The 21,123-nt window shown below is 38.3% G+C and overlaps 1 protein-coding gene across 5 annotated transcripts in view; it reads right to left on the reverse strand.

Annotated features, from left to right (window-relative positions):
* The window catches only part of LOC124605648 (zinc finger protein 143-like), a 123,390-nt gene that overhangs the window by 38,197 nt on the left and 64,070 nt on the right, over positions 1-21,123 (reverse strand). For all 5 annotated transcript variants that reach the window (XM_047137471.1, XM_047137473.1, XM_047137472.1 and 2 more), the window contains one exon: positions 6,870-7,117. In XM_047137471.1, coding sequence (XP_046993427.1) covers positions 6,870-7,117 — 248 coding nt within the window. The remainder of the gene's footprint in view (positions 1-6,869; positions 7,118-21,123) is intronic.

Genomic DNA, 21,123 nt, shown 5'->3' on the forward strand with positions numbered 1-21,123 from the left:
TTTTTGTTAGTCTTTGTCTATATTTTTCTTTTAGTTGTTCTTTAATATTTGTATTATCTATTCCTATTTTTTGTCTGTATCCTAGATATTTATAGGCATCTGTTTTTTCCATCACTTCTATGCAGTTGCTGTGGTTATCCGGTATGTAATCTTCTTGTTTAGTGTGTTTTCCCTTGACTATGCTATTTTTCTTACATTTGTCTGTTCCAAAAGCCATATTTATATCATTGCTGAATACTTCTGTTATCTTTAGTAATTGGTTGAGTTGTTGATTTGTTGCTGCCAGTAGTTTTAGATCATCCATGTACAGCAAATGTGTGATTTTGTGTGGGTATGTTCCAGTAATATTGTATCCATAATTTGTATTATTTAGCATGTTGGATAGTGGGTTCAGAGCAAGGCAGAATCAGAAAGGACTTAATGAGTCTCCTTGGTATATTCCACACTTAATCTGTATTGGCTGTGATGTGATATTATTTGAATTTGTCTGGATATTAAGTGTGGTTTTCCAATTTTTCATTACTATGTTTAGGAACTGTATCAATTTAGGATCTACTTTGCATATTTCCAATATTTGTAGTAACCATGAGTTGGGCACACTATCAAAAGCTTTTTGGTAATCAATGTATGCGTAGTGTAGCGACCTTTGTTTAGTTTTAGCTTGACATGTCACCTCTGCATCTATTATCAGTTGCTCTTTACATCCTCGTGCTCCTTTGAAACAGCCATTTTGTTCTTCATTTATAATTTTGTTCTGTGTGGTATGTGTCATTAATTTCTGTGTAATGATTGAAGTTAATATTTTGTATATTGTTGGTTGGCATGTTATGGGACAATATTTTGTTGGGTTTGCTGCGTCTGCTTGGTCTTTAGGTTTCAGATAAGTTATTCCATGTGTAAGTGTATCAGGGAATGTGTATGGGCCTGCAATGTAACTGTTAAATAATTTAGTTAGATGTGAATGCGTTGAGGTGAACTTCTTTAGCCAGAAATTTGCTATTTTATCTTCTCCAGGGGCTTTCCAATTGTGCGTAGAATTAATTGCTCGGGTGACATCATGTTGCAGAATTATCACTTCAGGCATTTGTGGTATCATCTTGTATGTGTCTGTTTCTGCTTGTATCCAGCGTGCATGTCTCTTATGTTGTACCGGGTTTGACCACATGTTGCTCCAGAAGTGTTCCATGTCTGTTATGTTTGGTGGATTGTCTATTTTAATGTGTATGTTATCTATTGTCTGGTAAAATCTCTTTTCGTTTGTGTTGAATGTTTGGTTTTGTTTCCTTCTATTTTCACTTTTTTTGTATCCTCTTAGGCGTTTGGCCAATGCTTCTATTTCTGCTTCTTTTCATCTAATTGTTTTATCACTTCTTGTTGGGAGATTTTACCTAACCTTTTTCGTTTTTTGTCTGATATTTCATTTCTTATAAATTGTGTTAGCTGTCCAATGTCTTTTCTCAGTTTTTCTATTCTGATCTGTAGCCTGTGTTCCGTTCTGGTTTTGTGGGTTTCTTCTGTGTGTTGGTTGGTTCTGATCTCTGCCTAGTGTGTATATTTAGTGCAGTGAGTGCTCCTATATAAACCAGTAGTTGTAACTCTTACATAGTTGTGTTTTCATTTATTTTGTTGTGTATGATTGTGTTGATAGTTTTATTGTTGTTTCAACTTGTGGGTTATTTGGCGGTCTATGCAAGAATGGTCTAATGTCTGTATTTGTGTCTTTGTTTTCTATATATGTCAGCTGAAATTTTTCTTCTATATCTAACATGTGTGTCACTTTGTGTTCTATTTGTGCTTGTTCTGGTGGCTGTCTTAAAATTTCGTTTTCCTCTGACTGTTTAATTGATGCGTGTTGTTCTTTGTTTGTTTGCTCTGGGATGTTTGAGTCCATTACTGTATTTTCTTCTTCTTCTGATTGCACATTATTTTGTTCCAGTATTTGTTGTACTTGTTGTTTGATGTTTTCTAATTCTGACTGGGGTATCCTGTTATTTTTGATTATTACACGGATCTGATCAGCTAGTCGTTGTTCTGTTAAAAATTTTAATTCTGGGTATCTGGTAATAAATGTTGTGTATACTTGTGACCTGTATCCAGTTGTGTTGGTTCCTAGATTTGTTGCTTGGTAATAACAGAACATGAGGTGTCGATTAACTTCATCTGACCATCTCATCCTCTGTCTTTGTTTTCCTTCTAGGGTGGTTGCAGGAAGCATATCCTGCAAAACACCTCTATTTGGATTTAAATCATTTTCCGTGTGGCTAGCAGTGTCGTTACCATTGCGGACGGGCATAGGGTTCAAGCGTCGTCCTCGACCATGACAGCGCTTGTCCGAGGCTTCATTAGTTCTGTCCTGAACCAACTAATCACACTAAAAGGGGGGTTAGCCCTATTAGTGGTTTGTTCTTTTCGCCGCCTTTTACGACTGGCAGAACATACCGGAGGCCTATTCTTTTCCCAGGCCTCCACGGGGTTCATCTTATTATTATTATTATTTCTTTCTTGTCTCAGACGTTATGTCTGGTTAAAAATAGAAGGTGACGCAGACATTGATCAAGCGTGACTTCCTTTTAACTGTACGGTATGTTACATTGCATTTAGGAACTTTCGGGTAATTGAACAAGTGTCAATAATTACAGATTTCTGTAGTTGTATACATACATTTGGATGTAGCTGTATTGCGTTGATGTACTGGTGGATATTGTGTGGTATGCCTCCTGTAGTTATAGTATAATTGGTATAATGTCAACTTTATCCTGATGCCACATGCCCTTGACTTCCTCAGCCAGTTGGATGTATTTTTCAATTTTTTCTCCTGTTTTCTTTTGTATATTTGCTGTATTGGGTATGGATATTTCGATTAGTTGTGTTAATTTCTTCTTTTTATTGATGAGTATGATGTCAGGTTTGTTATGTGTTGTTGTTTTATCTGTTATAATGGTTCTGTTCCAGTATAATTTGTATTCATCATTCTACAGTACAATTTGTGGTGCATACTTGTATGTGGGAATGTGTTGTTTTATAAGTTTATGTTGTAAGGCAAGCTGTTGATGTATTATTTTTGCTACATTGTCATGTCTTCTGGGGTATTCTGTATTTGCTAGTATTGTACATCCACTTGTGATGTGATCTACTGTTTCCATTTGTTGTTTGCAAAGTCTGCATTTATCTGTTGTGGTATTGGGATCTTTAATAATATGCTTGCTGTAATATCTGGTGTTTATTGTTTGATCCTGTATTGCAATCATGAATCCTTCCGTCTCACTGTATATATTGCCTTTTCTTAGCCATGTGTTGGATGCGTCTTGATCGACGTGTGGTTGTGTTAGATGATACGGGTGCTTGCCATGTAGTGTTTTCTTTTTCCAATTTACTTTCTTCGTATCTGTTGATGTTATGTGATCTAAAGGGTTGTAGAAGTGGTTATGAAATTGCAGTGGTGTAGCTGATGTATTTATATGAGTGATTGCTTTGTGTATTTTGCTAGTTTCTGCTCGTTCTATAAAGAATTTTCTTGAATTGTCTACCTGTCCATAATGCAGGTTTTTTATGTTGATAAATACCTTTCCTCCTTCGTTTCTGCTTAATGTGAATCTTTCAGTTGCTGAATGTATGTGATGTATTCTATATTTGTGGCATTGTGATCGTGTAAGTGTATTGAGTGCTTCTAGGTCTGCGTTACTCCATTTCACTACTCCAAATGAGTAGGTCAATATTGGTATAGCATAAGTATTTATAGCTTTTCTCTTGTTTCTTGTTGTCAATTCTGTTTTCAGTATTTTTGTTAGTCTTTGCCTATATTTTTCTTTTAGTTCTTCTTTAATATTTGTATTATCTATTCCTATTTTTGTCTGTATCCTAGATATTTATAGGCATCTGTTTTTTCCATCGCTTCTATGCAGTCGCTGTGGTTATCCAATATGTAATCTTCTTGTTTAGTGTGTTTTCCCTTGACTGTGCTATTTTTCTTACATTTGTCTGTTCCAAAAGCCATATTTATATCATTGCTGAATACTTCTGTTATCTTTAGTAATTGGTTGAGTTGTTGATTTGTTGCTGCCAGTAGTTTTAGATCATCCATGTATAGCAGATGTGTGATTTTGTGTGGGTATGTTCCAGTAATATTGTATCCATAATTTGTATTATTCAGCATGTTCGATAGTGGGTTCAGAGCAAGGCAGAATCAGAAAGGACTTAATGAGTCTCCTTGGTATATTCCACGCTTAATCTGTATTGACTGTGATGTGATATAATTTGAATTTGTTTGGATATTAAGTGTGGTTTTCCAATTTTTCATTACTATGTTTAGGAACTGTATCAATTTAGGATCTACTTTGTATATTTCCAATATTTGTAGTAATCATGAGTTGGTGTACACTATCAAAAATTTTTGGTAATCAATGTATGCATAGTGTAGCGACCTTTGTTTAGTTTTAGCTTGATATGTCACATCTGCATCTATTATCAGTTGCTCTTTACATCCTCGTGCTCCTTTGCGACAGCCTTTTTGTTCTTCATTTATAATTTTGTTCTGTGTTGTATGTGTCATTAATTTCTGTGTAATGACTGGAGTTAATATTTTGTATATTGTTGGTAGGCATGTTATGGGACAATATTTTGTTGGGTTTGCTGTGTCTGCTTGATATTTAGGTTTCAGATAAGCTATTCCATGTGTAAGTGTATCAGGGAATGTGTATGTGTCTGCAATGTAACTGTTAAATAATTTAGTTAGATGTGAACGTGTTGAGGTGAATTTCTTTAGCCAGAAATTTGCTATTTTATCTTCTCCAGGGGCTTTCCAATTGTGAGTAGAATTAATTGCTTGGGTGACTTCATGTTGCAAAATTATCACTTCAGGCATTTGTGGTATCATCCTGTACGTATCTGTTTCTGCTTGTATCCACCGTGCATGCCTGTTATGTTGTACCGGGTTTGACCATATGTTGCTACAGAAGTGTTCCATGTCTGTTATGTTTGGTGGATTGTCTATTTTAATGTGTGTGTTATCTATTGTCTGGTAAAATTTCTTTTGGTTTGTGTTGAATGTTTGGTTTTGTTTCCTTCTATTTTCACTTTTTTTGTATCTTCTAAGTCGTTTGGCCAATGCTTGTAATTTCTGCTTCTTTTCTTCTAATTGCTCTATCACTTCTTGTTGTGAGATTTTACCTAACCTTTTTCATTTTTTTTCTGACATTTCATTTCTTATAAATTGTGTTGGCTGTCCAATGTCTTTTCTCAGTTTTTCTATTCTGATCTGCAGCCTGTGTTCCGTTCTGGTTTTGTGGGTTTCTTCTGTGTGTTGGTTGGTTCTGATCTCTGCCTAGTGTGTATATTTAGTGCAGTGAGTGCTCCTATATAAACCAGTAGTTGTAACTCTTACATAGTTGTGTTTTCATTTATTTTGTTGTGTATGATTGTGTTGATAGTTTTTATTGTTGTTTCAACTTGTGGGTTATTTGGCGGTCTATGCAAGAATGATCTAATGTCTGTATTTGTGTCTTTGTATTCTATATATGTCAGCTGAAATTTTTCTTCTATATCCAACAGGTGTGTCACTTCGTGTTCTATTTGTGCTTGTTCTGGTGGCTGTCTTAAGATTTCGTTTTCCTCTGACTGTTCAATTGATGCGTGTTGATCTTTGTTTGTTTGCTCTGGGATGTTTGAGTCCATTACTGTATTTTCTTCATCTTCTGAGTGCACATTATTTTGTTCCAGTATTTGTTGTACTTGTTGTTTGATGTTTTCTAATTCTGACTGGGGTATCCTGTTATTTTTGATTATTACACGGATCTGATCAGCTAGTCGTTGTTCTGTTAAAAATTTTAATTCTGGGTATCTGGTAATAAATGTTGTGTATACTTGTGACCTGTATCCAGTTGTGTTGGTTCCTAGATTTGTTGCTTGGTAATAACAGAACATGAGGTGTCGATTAACTTCATCTGACCATCTCATCCTCTGTCTTTGTTTTCCTTCTAGGGTGGTTGCAGGAAGCATATCCTGCAAAACACCTCTATTTGGATTTGAATCATTTTCCAGTTGGCTAGCAGTGTCGTTACCATTGTGGGCGGGCATTGGGTTCAAGCGTCGTTCCCGACCATGACGGCGCTTGTCCGAGGCTTCATTAGTTCTGTCCTGAACCAACTAATCACACTAAAAGGGGGGTCAGCCCTATTAGTGGTTTGTTCTTTTCGTCGCCTTTTACGACTGGCAGAACATACCGGAGGCCTATTCTTTTCCCGGGCCTCCACGGGAATTATTATTATTATATTCACTAGTCTATTTCTCATTGTACTATCACACGACTGGCTACTACTGACTTCAACAAATTCCAACAGCCACACACAAGGCACGAGCTGCCTACATTGGAAGCGAACATTAGCGATATTCCTTCCAGGCAGCACTCACTTTCACCTCCTCTGTGCAGCATGCCATGTTACCACAACAAATGTTCACAAATGACTAAGTTCAGCAATCACTTTCAAACTATCAAGTGTTTCACGAGTTTCCTTCCCCAGTCCCAAACTTGTGACCTTCAGAGCAAAAAGCTATTTCTGCAGGAGAGCCCAACAATGGTACCTGTGATGAGTTGCATTTCTCATCAGAGGCAATGTACCTTTTTACAAATACAAATTTGAGACATTTTGAGGGACATTCTGTACCTAACTAGAACTTTATCTGTAGGTCATTATCAAAAAAAGTATTTTTAAATAATATATTAACACATTAATTGTAGTCCAAAAAACTTTGCATGTGCCTACATATTTGTTATTATGTGTTGCAATATATTAAACAGGCAAAAAATGTATTATTTCTACATTAACTTTATTGTAAGAATATAAAGAATAAATATAAAAAGTAATGTGTCTAACCCTGAGATGATGCAGTGTAGTGTACAACTTCCCACAGCCTTCATGGGTGCACATGAAGCATTTAGGCCGTGCCTCTTCTACTGGCGTGATTTGTATTTCCGTTTGTTCTTGCTCCTCTTGGTATGCCTTCTGTAGATTTTGTTGAGAATGTTTTTTGGTTGATTCATCATCTATACTTGCCAATAAATGTTCTGGGAGAGTAATGTATGCAGTTGTGCCATCTTCAAGTGCCACACTCTGGCAGTTTTCTGTGACAGCAAATAATATATTTTATTGATTGTTAATCAAAGAACTTTCTTTTAACTCACAAGACTGAAAATTTAGCCAAGTTCATTGTCTTAATAGAAAAACATCAGCAATATATTATTATTTTTTACATAACAGAAATTAAATTCACGCAACAGAGAAATACTGTCATACCATACTTCATTTCTTATGTAACCAATTTTTTATTTATTTATAGGAATGAAGGAACACGGTAAATATTTCTTAATACCAAGAAATCTTCCACTATGTGATACACAAATCTGGGGAAATACTGTTTGCAGAGCATGTCTTGGTCCCTATATTGAGCAAAATCTAGCATTCACAAAAAATGTATGATGACTAGTGATTCTGTCAGTTTCAAGTCGTATACATACCCTCTAATCACATGCCATTTTCTGCTGAGAGCTTAATCAAGGATCAGGATAAATAGCTTTTCAATCTTTTAAGACATAAGCAAAAATAGCTGTCACCTTTAAAAGAAGGTGTTCACAAAGAAATACTTTTCACTGAACAATTATTTTATTCACTCAAGGACACAACGTGAACACAACGACAAGATAAATTAGTAAGAACTCCTCAAATATTGTCTTTTGAAGAATGAGTAAGCTTGGTTTGCTCCATCCTTCCAGCTGAGTGAAGATGCAAGACCTGATTGAAGTGGGAAAAATTGCTCCTCACAGAATTAATTCCTTGTATAGGTACAACAAACCTTTCTGCAGCTGAATCCTCATCTGCATTTTCAGCCTCGGCAGACATCACCGATTTGTTTTCCCTGGAAAAGAACCTTCAGCTTCAGTACACAGAAAGGTCTTTCACCACACTGTACAAAGACAGTGCCACATCTTATTTTTCTGCAATGTCGAAGTATTTACACTATTATCTACAAAAACCCTAATAATAATACAGTTTTCACTGTCTGCAGGTCATTATTACACATAACTATCATGGATACACAACTTTATATTTGTTTTATGTTTTTTAACATAATGCGATAACGGTATTAGTATTATTTTTAACATAAAAAGGATGGGTACTGTCAGTTATGATCGTTGTTTAAGTTTTCTTGCACATGACACCCTGTAATGATTCCCAATTTCGCGTGGATGAAAGGAACATTGTTGTGATAAACTAGACGAATAAGATGTTGCTATCATTCTGGAAACTTGATCGTTACTAAAATAAGGAAAATTTAATCACACAGACTTCTCCTACTGACACTAGGAAATGCGAAACGTTTGACAATATACAGAGAAAAGAAGTGTTCGTGACGATAAATTTTCCCTTATTTCTGTTAAAGTGATGTTTTCAGAGCTCTGCAGTAGCTCACACTGCAACTAGTTAGCGGATCCGTTTAAACCGCGGGTAGGATAAATCTCGATTAATAAAACTCCCTCCGATGCTGTTTCATATTGTACACGACAAGGAAACCATAGATTATAAATACATATACTATATGACGGGATATTGTTCGTACTACGGTTTACTACAGCGTTAGTGTTAATACACTATGTTCATCTTAAAAACCAATGTAAACATTAAGGCCCCCGTAAACGATCAAACGTGTTTGATAAAATTGCTCTTACGTAGACATGGATTTGACACGCAAGCCCGCAAATGTTCAAAGAACGTTTGTCTGTCGGTTTAACTTCACTTTGAAGCAGACGCTGTCCGTATTTGACTTTTGGCACTGTGTTTGAAGAAGAAGAAGAAGAAGAAAACCAGACACTGGTCCAGGGAATAGCTTAAAATGAGATATTCGCCAATGAATATCTCCTAAAGTAAGTATAATCGTCAGAACCCGTTGATTACATCAACTTTCTGCGGATGGGCAGCGTATCGTTCAATAACTTGTTTACCGTTACCTCGCCCTCACATTGAAAAAGAAGACAAGTATGCGAAAATGTATTCTCTTCTACTTGTTTCTCTAAGACAGTTCATTAAAATACCACAACGCAGGAACATATTGCCCACATCATCCTCAGAAGAGCCGGAGAACTTAAATTTGTTTTATTTCATTTCACTTCCGCTTGTACGTAACTGCACGCGTAAAATATTGATTTTGTTCATAACCTGTTCACGCGTAATATATGGCTTGGAAAGATGCTATTTCTCTAACATCTTGATAATTTTCAGTGCTATTTTGTTTTCATACCTGACCGCAGTTTCCATGGTTCTGACCGCAGTTTCCATGGTTGGGGAAATTCACGATATAATGAGATAAATTGTAATAAAACAATTTTTCACTAAACATTTGCGGCGAAACATCGTCATAAATAACGTTCGCTACGGTATCTTGTCAAACTTTCAGTCAATCAAAATACGATCTATGCTTGACAAACACGTCAAACAGCACCGCACACGGTCAAATATTTGGCAAGCATACTTAATTCGACAAAATGGTTAATCGTTTACGGAGATCTATCTTTACACCACGTGTTTTCCGCGTTTCCTTGAATCTCATTGGATTTCGTTTCACGTGGGGCGAAAGCCAAGCTGTGCCCAGCCAATACAGTCAAGTACGACCATAACGAGTTTTGTGCTGTTACACGCATATAGACTGAGCGATCATGCGGAACAACAGCTTTACCTGCGCATTTAACTAGGATACCGCTGGCCAGCCAATTGGTTCAACTAATCTACAATGATGGATTGTTGAGGGGGAGGAGACTAGACAGCGAGGTCATCGATCTCATCGGATTAGGGAAGGAAGTCGGCCGTACCCTTTCAAAGAAACAATCCAGGCATTTGCGTGGAGCGATTTAGGGAGATTACCGAAAAACTAAATCAGGATGGCCGGACGCGGGATTCAACCGTCGTGCGAGTGCGAGTGCTAACCACTGCGCCACCTCGCTCGGTCCTGCAATGCTGTGTGCACTTCCAGTTCAGACGTAAAACAAAACGAGCAGAGAAACAATATAGCTTCGAACGTAATTTAATTTTTAAAAAGAATGCAATAATATTCAGTAAAACTCCAGCACTACCGCACGCTTCTTACGTAACCTGGCGGAAAGCATAAAATGCGCATAGTATTCTAATTACAAACAAGAGTGATGAAAATTCCTAACTTAAACACAGGGTAATTTTTCTGAGCGAGCTAGGCCTATGTGTGATGCAGCGAAGGGATTTCACTATATTGTTGAATACTGAAGTCACTGAAGGTATTAATTACAGTCAGTCGTCTGGTAATTTCTCAGCTCCTTCCTTATCCAAATCAGAGAAATAAATTTCAGTTCTGGAACCGCCATCTGCTAACGCTAATATAAAGTCGATCAACATCAAAATCTACGAAGCCACCAAGGCGCCACAATTCCTCCTCTTCTTTTATGACGTGCCGTTCTGCATCCCGCCAGCGTTATGCCGCAACGTGTGAAAAAGCTGCGTGCGTTAGTTCCAGTACGTCTGGCAGCTTAATAGTAGTGTTATTTCTCGCGACAAATCCCATAAGCTGGCCCCCGATCAGTTCATATTGTAAAGGTATAGTGGCAAATGTAAAAATACACAAGTTGTACAGTGTGCACGAAGTTGTGAAAACGATGTTTCATGTTTCTACGACACTTATCACTCTGGTTCGTGTGAAAACTACATATGTGGTGTAAAATAATGAGCATATTCCAAATAATGAGTATCTGGACTTTAATTTTTGTCCTAAAAATGAAATTATGTTTTCTTCATTTAAGCAGCCTCTAATAAGAATCTTTCTTTAAATATCGATAATTAAGAATTTATATTTGGAGTGAAAACAGGAATTTCGCGGCCCACATGTTATTAGAATCAAGAAGACGTCCATTATTCATAAAAAAAAACGATGATGAATTTTAAAATTAGGACATGTAGGTATTCCAAATTGAACGAAAAATGACGACCAACGCGAGACTCGTACCAGCGATCCATGAACTACACCAGAGTCTCAATCCACTTCGTTCCCGATTCCGCTACGCATTCAGTGCGCACTTGAATCTCAACGGTATCACATACAGCCCTCGTAAAACTTCAACGCCGGTTTTTTTTCTGTAAATTTATGAAAATCATTAAGAACAACATATTTCTCGGCACTTTTTAACTGCGTTCCACTCGCGTGTTTCATTATGCTGCGTATAACAGCGCGACAATCGGAGCAAAACAGCACAGAGACTATGACTATACACTATTTTTGAAATAAAAACTACATAGGTAAAGCGTGGTTAGGAAAAACGTAGATGGCTGTTAATGTATTTAAAAAAAGAGTCCGTGTCATCTTGGAACGCGGCCCAATTTTCAGCCGTTCTATGCATCCCCCTCCACTAGCCACTGGCAGATTCATTCTCTTTTCGGGCGGGTAGCAGCTAAAACCTTCCTCCTACATGCTGCACTGTTGCCGTATTTCGCGACAGCCGAATTATCCATTCAACTGTCAGTGTTTTTGTATTCTTCAGAGCCAGGTGACGGAAATAAATGTGAAGTGCTTCACAAGCAGGCGAGGGGTATTATTAAGCGCATTTATAACTTTTTCAAACGTGAATTTGAAAGCTAGTGTCCTATTGTTGACATTTGAAGACACAAGAACGCACTCCAGAACCATGTGGTGCGGGAAAGAGAATTATAAAGAGAATTGTAAACGAAAGTGTCAGAGCTGTAGGAACCGCAGATAAAGTTGGTTTCGTGTCGCCTGGAAAGCATCGAAATCGCAAGGAACCTCACAAATGGATGTTTTAAAGTGCTCCACGTGAAAGATGAATGCCCGACATCACTAAAACGTGTTACAGTTATGCAGGACAAAATTAGCTTCAATGGTAAGCGCTTCGTCAATGTAAAGAACTTTAAAAGACGTTGGTCCCTGATATACAGTTTTTAGTTCAAAGAAGTGACATAGGTGCAGCACGAACTACATCTCACGTAAAGATTCACGATAGGAGGTAGTTCAACAGTGTATTGCCTTGATGAACCATGTGTCAATTAGAATCATTCCAGGAAGATCTGCTGGAAAATGAGTGATGGTAGTGACGGTTTTAAAGTTTTCATAGGAATAGGTTCTCGGATAATTATTCTGCATGCTGACTCTTCGTCTGGTTTTGTTTTAACCTAACCTAACAGGACTCAAACTGCGACGAACTGCCTTAGGATGTTCAATGCAGTGTGGATTTTACTAGTGAAAACGGCAGTGAATCATGTAGTGAAGTATCTTGTTTCTGAGAGTAAACGTGTATTTGCGAGTAAGAAAAACATCAGTGATTACCGTTCGGAAATGAACAATCGGTTTCATAGCGTGATTCACAATTCTTGTCATACCTCGCTTCGAAGTCGGCCACTGCGTTATAATTCAACTGTTACAGAGAAAACACCAAGTATAAACACCTGAAAAGCGGATATATTTCCCTGGCTTCAAAATAAAATTTAAGAACAGACTCGTGCCGATCTCCTGCAACTCGTTAATTTATACAAGTTACGTTACAGAACTTACAAACTTGACTTCCTTGAATGTGAATGGGGTCTCTTAGTTCTGTGTTTACCCACGTATCACTATCAATGTAGACCTATGTAATTAATTTGGGCAAAGGATAAGACTTGAAACTATCACAGTAAATTTACAGCGATGTAGACTTTGGAACAAAGTAATAATATTTCTTAGTTTTAAAGGCTCGTGGTTTAAAAAATGTGTTTGTCAAGGTATCAGTTGCGTACATAATAATGAGACCTTTCTAGCCTTTTTGATTAGGACTTTGTATCCTTTGAATTATGCTTCTGCCACGATGTTGAATGCTCTAATAACACGAGAGAATGCAGCTGGATAAATTCGTCAAAAGTCCGATATTCCCACATGTAAACCCCTGCCATTTTCATGGCACGAATTGGATAAGGCCCTAAAATGCCAGTAACTGTTACAATAAAACGATACCAATCGCAGTCATTTAGATTTTGTTTTTAGGCTAGCAGTTTCGACGATACATTACGTGATCTTCGGCCTGGTTCAGTCGAGTAACCTTCGTGTTATAAAATACAACAGCACTTTTAACTGGTCTCGTAACGATTTTTACGAGACCAGTTAAAAGTGCTGCTGTATTTTGTAACACGGACATTACTCGATTGAAGCAGGCCTGAAGATGACGTAGTGTATCGTCGAAACTGGTAGCCTAAAAATAAAACCTAAATAGCGGCGATTGGTACTGTATTATTGGATATTGACCAGCCGTAGTCCGATACTCCAGACAGAAGATGGAGTTAACATTCATTGTAACTGTTACTTGTCGAGATATCGGTCGTTTTCGATGTTATCGGTCATCATTCCCTGAAGTTATTCCTAGGTGATGGTTAATTATTTGCTTGTTGAATGGATTATAAATGCGGTCTCTCACTGCAATGTCGAACGAGTTAGTTTACGCTGACCATTTTTACGATAGTTTTTTCATTAGTCTTTTCTACCACTAATTCTTTTTTATGCGCAGTAATTGCACTTAACTACAGTCAAACACATCGACACATACACCTTATACACATATTTAAAAATTCTATTGCGTAGAAGCAGTTGTCAAGCAAATTGATTTCGGTTTGTGCTTGGAGTTAATTTTGTTGTGTGTTAAATTTTTACTTAAAATACAGTTCAAATCACAATAAATTATAATTATTGCAAGCAGTTTCAATGATCTTGTCGGTAGACAGTTTTTATGTTCAGAAAAATTGTACTTCACGTCTTCGCAAATATGTGTCTGCTGTTCTCGCCTCCCGATGTCACGCGGAGTAAATCTGTGGAGCAGTGAATGCAACGTCGTCAAGACGTGAAGTAATATTTCTCTCATGACGAATGATCGAAATTTGTTTTGATATTTACTATTTCCCTCTTAGATTTGAATGTGTAATATGATGTACCGTAGGCGAATGAGCCTGAATGTTGTCCGCAGCAATGCAATTCGGCATGGTGGACTGTTGGCCCGCTCTTGGCTACCGCGAATGCGCAGTTCTTATCCCTTCGCTGCTCCGCCTCTATGTGCGCGGAAGCATCGTCTTACGTGACGCGGGCTATGGAACATCTTCATGGGGATTGTATGTCCTATGCCGCCAATGTTAAATTTTCGAATTTTGTGACCCATTATCTTGGAAACTTTTTAAAACACCAACTTACAGTTTTCCATAATTATTGAATGCACCTTTCTATACACTGAACTAGAATTATTACTAAAATTGTATTGCGGGGCATGCTTTTTTTTTCTTTTTCTTAACACTCAATTTTTTGACAGAATTTTGTAAATAAGTGAACATAAAAACAAAACAGCTAAGGATATTTTAATTATTCTAGTTCCATGTGTGTTGAATCTCACACTTCGCATGCTGTAAAAATTCCATGTCTCTACCATCAGTACTTTTTTTTTTAGGAAAGGGCCATTTATTGCAAAACATGTAGTTCAGAGATAATGAGGTTCAAAACTTTTTTTTATTACAAATTGTCAGACAGACATTTCTACATCTTTTATGTGTTAGAACTGCCCTGGCCCATAGTCTGTATCTTCTTCAGTGTCATAACAGTCCAGTGCTTGCTGACTCCTTTTCTTTCTTGCTTCTTTTGTCATTTGCTGAACAGCTAACTCTGCTTCACATACACGAAGCTCATCCAGTTCCTGAAGTCCTTTAGCTGTGTTCTGTCCAAATCTTACCCCTAACTTATCCAGAACCGTAAGTCTTTTACAGTTCCCACTATTAAAAGTTATTACATCAGACACTACTAACTTTAGATTCATAAGGCCAACAAATACATTTTTAGGCACACGGCACCACACAACATTATTGAAGGACTCATTCACATTCTGGGTCTTCCGATGTAAACACTTCTTTAGTAGCTCAGGATTTGCCAAATCTCTGTAAATAGATTTGATTGCCTCCATTACTGCCAAAGGAGGAGAATGTTTACGTGTAAATTCATGCAGGGTGCCAGAAAATTCAGCTTGCCTATATTTACACCAAGTGTTTGGTGGAGGTGGACACAAAGCATTACATGGCTTTTCATCAGTTGATATTCGATGAAAGAAAGTGCTCTACACAGCTCTTTTCATCTTTTCTAAATAGTAACAGTTATCTCTCATGACCGTCCCATAATATTCCTGTAATTCATCAATTACTTTGTCTGTTAGTCTTCCAGCACACATTTCATTGTTTTGTCATTAGACAGTTTTGTGTTACCCAGTTTGGTTTTTAGGTTTATTCGCAATGCCAACTTCTGAGATGTAGCAGTAGGCAAAAGGCAATTCATAGCCTTCTAGACTGTGTAATTCCCAATGACTGCTCAACTGTGGCAGTATTGCGTAGTCGCGAAATTTGACAGTCCCAAGTCAACACTCAGAATATTATTTAAAGGTCTCACAACTGTCTGATTTTAATGTATTACATACCAAATGTTCAGGAAAGTCCAAAGTACATTATGGAGCAGAAAACAGAAAATGTCAAATTTCAATGAATTTCACATACATGTCCCCCTGAAATTTCATTTAACGAAACTTAGTGATAAGATATCTAATACATACGTAGGACCTAGTTTTGAGAGCATAGTAACACCAGTTTATGTGTGCTACGGCTTTTGACCAATCATCGCATTTGTGTATGTTGAAATCAGGTTTCTTCTTATGATGAACAGAGTATACTGGTGGAGAAAATTGTAGGAAGTCCGTTGATATTCACTTGTCTCCAGGAGCAGCCAACGTTAGCTAGCACATACTTCGATAGAACTGAAGCATCCATTGTCTGGGAGCCTACATAGCCCTTTGATAGTTTACTGCGCTTATCACCTTTGTGGTCTGCAGAAAGCTTCATCTAATCTGCCGTAAACACCAAAATGGAAAAGGTTCACAGTGGCGAGTGAGAAATGGTGCTCATTTTAGAAAACTGCCACACAGAAAAACAGAAAAGAGGGCCCCTGCATTCTATTGAGAGGGTAAAATTATGAGCTTGTACTTATGAAGGCGAAATACTGCACAGTTTTACAGTGCTGGAGAGGCTTTCCAAATCTCATTTGAGTGAACTGCAAAGGACCCCGACAAAAAGGTTATGTATAGTTTCTGTTATAATTTCAGTTACGGCATTTTAAGATTTAAAAAAAAAAAAAAATAATCATCAGGGCTTTTAAATGGGAGTCAGTGAGGTGATATCGCTTCGGAATGTAGGTGCATTCTATTAACATAGAGGTCCTCGTGTATCTTAACTACACGTTGTAAGGACTATTACATGTGCGCTTTTTAACTTGTGGCATCCAGAGTTAAAAAATAGACAAAGTAGAATGGACACCTGTCTGTTTCCACTTGCTAAAAAGCTGCCTGGATGTTTCCAGAAGTAAAGATGGATGGCTGTTGCTGTGCTTGTGGATAGGAAGTCACCTGCAGCATATTCCACCTACCCATCAACACACAATTAAAAGTGTGCGCTGTGTCCCTTACTCACCCCCCACCCTAGTCGAAGCAAATTTATTAAAAAAGAGTTGGAGAAACACACCAACTTTTAAGTGATGTTTACAAATACACTATAGTGATGTCAGATAGCTGTAGCGACGCTAGCACTACAAGCGACTACGTTTCACATTGCAGTGGACAAAAGATGAGCGACTTTTACAAACAAATCTACGGCAAGGACCTAGATTTGATCATATTTACGAGGGTTGGAACTTAAATAGATGCAACTAATTATTTACAACAAATACAAAAGAGTTACATGTTTGCACCTGTTACTGTCCTTCAAAGTAGTCACCAGCGTTGTGTAGAACCCGTTACCAGCGATGTGGCAGGCATAGTATACCGTTAGCAGAGCCTTTTCTGTTGATGGTGCGAATGGAGCGGTCTACTGCCTGTCGAATCTCCGGAACAGTTCTGAAGCAATGCCATGAAGTGGTTCCCTCATCTTTGGAATCAAATCAAGGTCACAAGGACTTCGGTCCGGGGAGTATGGTGGATAGTACAGTACTTCTCAGTCCCATTGACCCAACAGAGCAGCCACAGCTTGCACTTTATGCACCTGTGCATTGTCATGCACAATGATGGGTGGATTGCACAGAAAGTGTCACCGCTTCTTTCACAAAGCTGGTTGCAGGTGATGCTCCAAAAACAGTAATACTGTGCATTGACAGTCTGCCATGGAGGAATGTAATGCGTTAGGATAACACCATCACAGTTGTAAACGACAATCACCATAACTTTAGACCACTCCATTCGCACCATCAACAGAACAGGCTCTGCTAATGATATACTATGCCTTCCACACCGCTGGCAACAGATTCTACACAATGCTGGTGACTACTTTGAAGGACAGTAACAGGTGCAAACATGTAACTCTTTGGTATCGGTTGTGAATAAATAGTTGCCACTATTTAAGTTACAACCCTTGTATTTGAGAATAGGTGAGATTTGACAAAGTTCCCTAGTACACCATAAATATTTGACATACCAACTTTGACAAAGAAATATGGTGGTGTTAGACCAGCCTTAATTTCCCTCAGAGATAACTTGTTCCAAGAATCTACATCTACTTCTATACTCTGCAAACCACTGTGAGGTACATGGCAGAGGTTACATCCCATTCTATATGTTACTAGGGTTTCTTCCTGTTACATACACGTATGGAGCGCGGGAAGAATGGTTGTTTGAATGCCTCTATGCGTGCAGTAATTATTCGAATCTTATACTCATGATACCAATGTGAGCGACACACAGAGTGGTCGGAGTATATCCCTACAGTAATCATTTAAAGTCAGTTCTTGAAACTTTGTTAATAGACTTATTCTGGATAGTTCAGGTCTGTCTTCCACTGAGTTCCTAGAGTATCTCTGTGACAGTCTCCTTTCTGTAACAGTCTCCCACAGATTAAACAAATGTATGACTAGTTGTGCTGTCCTCCTCGGAATAGTTCAATAAGTCCTATTAGTCCTATCTGGTATGGGTCACACATATTTAAGCAGTATTCTGGGATGGGTTGCACAAGTGATTTGTAACAAATCTCTTTTGTAGACTGATTGCACTTCCCCAGTATTCTGTGAATAAACCGAAGTCTACCACCTGTTTTACCCACAACTGAACCTACGTGATAAATCCATTTCACATCCTTAAAAAGTATATGAAGATGGTATCTGTTCCCGAAAGAACAGATACCATTGATGTCCGTGCAGCTTCTCTAGAATGAAATAATATTTAAATCGAAACCCTTAGCTGCCGACAGGTGTTGTTGGTATACATCAATGGGAGCAGGAGATCCCGGACATCAATGGGAGCAGGAGGTCCCGGGTTCGAGTCCCAGTTGGGGCACAGATTTTCAGCTGTCCCCATTGATGTATATCACCAACACCTGTCGGTAGCTAAGGGTTTTGATATAATTATCATTTCATTCTAGAGAAGATGCATGGACATCAAAGGTATCTGTTCTTTCGGGAACAGATACCATCTTCATATAGTTAAAGGCTACCCAGCCATTGACCTCTTTCTGTGCGAATGTGTACGCTTTGCCCGAACTCTTACGGGACTTGTCAGCTTAGTCTGACGTGAGTAATGAGTGAATGGGCAAATATCTATTAAGAGCACTACGAATGTAGGTTGTGGACAGTTGGGAAAGTGGGTCTCACGGGAAGCGTGCAAGGGATAAGACCCTGCAGTCGCACTTCCCTACAAAGTGTTACACCCAGGTATTTGTATGAGTTGGCCAGTACCGACAGTGCCTCATTGATATTATAGTCATAGGCTACTACATTTTTCCATTTTGTGAAACGCAAAATGTTACATTTCTGAACATTTGGAGCAAGGTAGCGACAACCGTAGCTGACAATACTAAGAAATGTATGGAGCTCATGGACTTTGTCTGATAACTTGTACTCCGAAATTATTTGCACTTTCTCAGGTAGTGGACGGGACCCCTTTGGTGTTACATAGTACTCTAGGAACTCTACTTCATTTACTCCAGAGATTGATTTTGAGATATTGATACAAAGAATGCAATTAGACAACCACTATAGCATAGTTTGAGGAGTGCTCAGTGTTCTCAAATCTGGACAAGGTGATTAAAATGTTGTAAAGGTAAGGAAACACAAAATCCAGTCCAAACATGACCTCATTAAGAAATTGCTGGAATGCTGAAGGTGCATTCCACAGGCTGGAAATCAGTACATTAAATTCTTACAATCAGAATGACGTGATTATAGCTGTCTTGTGTGTATCTTCTTCAGTGCTGGATATTTGATAATAAGCCTTAAGCAGATAAATTTAAGAAAATATTTTTTTGCCTTGCAGAATACAGTGCATTTCTTCTATCTGAGGTACAGGATAACTGTCAGAGACTGTTCTTTCATGTAACTGTATGCAATCTCAACATAGACATATCAAGCCATCTGTCTTGGATACCACAGCCCATGCAGATTTCGATGACCTATTGATGCCATTATCTAAAATGAATTTAAATTCTTTTTATGCCACTTCCACACACATATGGGTCTACCTGCCTTGCCATAGAAACCCGGGTGGGCCTTCAGTGGCAATGTAGTGATTGACATCACATTTTAATTTTGCCGGGTGCCATATTAGATTTTACTATATCTGGATACTGCAACAATAGGTCCATAAATTTTGTATTTTGATTCAAGGGTCTTAAGACCCTTTCTTCTGCAACCGTCCATAGTTGTTAAAGTGTTGCCTGGTGCAGTATTTGTACATGAACTGACCTATCGTATATGTCCCATAAAAGTTCGATGTGTTTCATATCAGATGATCTATGTGGCCAAATCATTCACCTGAACTGTTCAGAATTTTCTTCAAACCAGTCACGAATAATTGTAGCCCAGTGAAATGGTGCATTGTCATCCATACAAAATCCAACATAGTTTGGGAACATGAAGTCCATGAATGGCTGCAAATGGTCTCCCAGCAGCCAAACATAGCCATTTCCAGTCAATGATCAGTTCAGCTGGACCAGAGGACCCAGTTCAGTCCATTCCATGTAAAGCACAGCCTACACCATATGGAGCCACCATCAGCTTGCACAATGCCTTGTTGACCACTTGGCTTTGTGGGGTCTGCACCATACTCAAACCCTACCATCAGCTCTTACCAACGAAATCTGGACTCATCTGACCAGGCTACAGTTTTCAGTTGTTTAGGGTGCAACCGATATTGTCACTAGCCCAGGAGAGGCACTGCAGGTGATGCTGGGTTGTTAGCAAAGGCACTTCCATCAGTTGTCTGCTGCAATAGCCCATTAATGCCAAATTTCACTGCAGTGTCCTAATGGATACGTTGTCGTATATCCCACAAGCAGTGTTGCTTGTCTGTTAGCACTGACAGCTCTATGCAAATGCCACTGCTGTCAGCTATTAAGTCCAGGCCATCGGCTACTGCATTGTTCATGGTAAGAGATAATGCCTAAAATTTGGTATTCTCGGCACACTCTTGACATTGTGGATCTCAGAATACTGAATTCCCTAGTGGTTTCTGAAATGGAGTATCCTATGTGTCCAGCTCCAACTAGCATTCTGCATGCTTTCAAAGCCAGTGTCTAGCTACAACTAGCACTCTGCTTTCAAAGCCAGTTAATTCCTGTTGTACGCATCAGAAACCTTATAACACAAATGGCCTGAGTATAAATGACAACTCTCCTAATACACAGCTCTTTTATAACTTGCGTACAAGATACTACCACCATTTGTATATGTGCATATCACTATTCCATGACTTTTGTCACCACAGTGTAGTTGGAATTGCAGAAACATAAGCCACAACGCCAACTAAAAACTACAATCCTATTTTTTGTTGGTTACAAATGGGTGGGGTTTATGGCAAATGCCTTTGCCAGCAGAACTTGCTTCTAATTGAGACACTGGGTCATGTTTCCCTGTTTGGGACAGTTATATGGAGGTGTGCATTTTTCAGGCTTGCAGTGATATCCAAAGCAAAAGTGGTAGTATCAGTTCTTGTCCTTGGGGTTGTGTTTATTTTGAGACTTACTGCGGAAATTATTACAATGGCAGTCGATGCTTCTATGGCGAGACCTGCTTTGATAACCA

Source organism: Schistocerca americana, chromosome 3 (genome assembly GCF_021461395.2).
Source record: "Schistocerca americana isolate TAMUIC-IGC-003095 chromosome 3, iqSchAmer2.1, whole genome shotgun sequence".
Classification (NCBI taxonomy): Eukaryota; Metazoa; Arthropoda; class Insecta; order Orthoptera; family Acrididae; genus Schistocerca; species Schistocerca americana.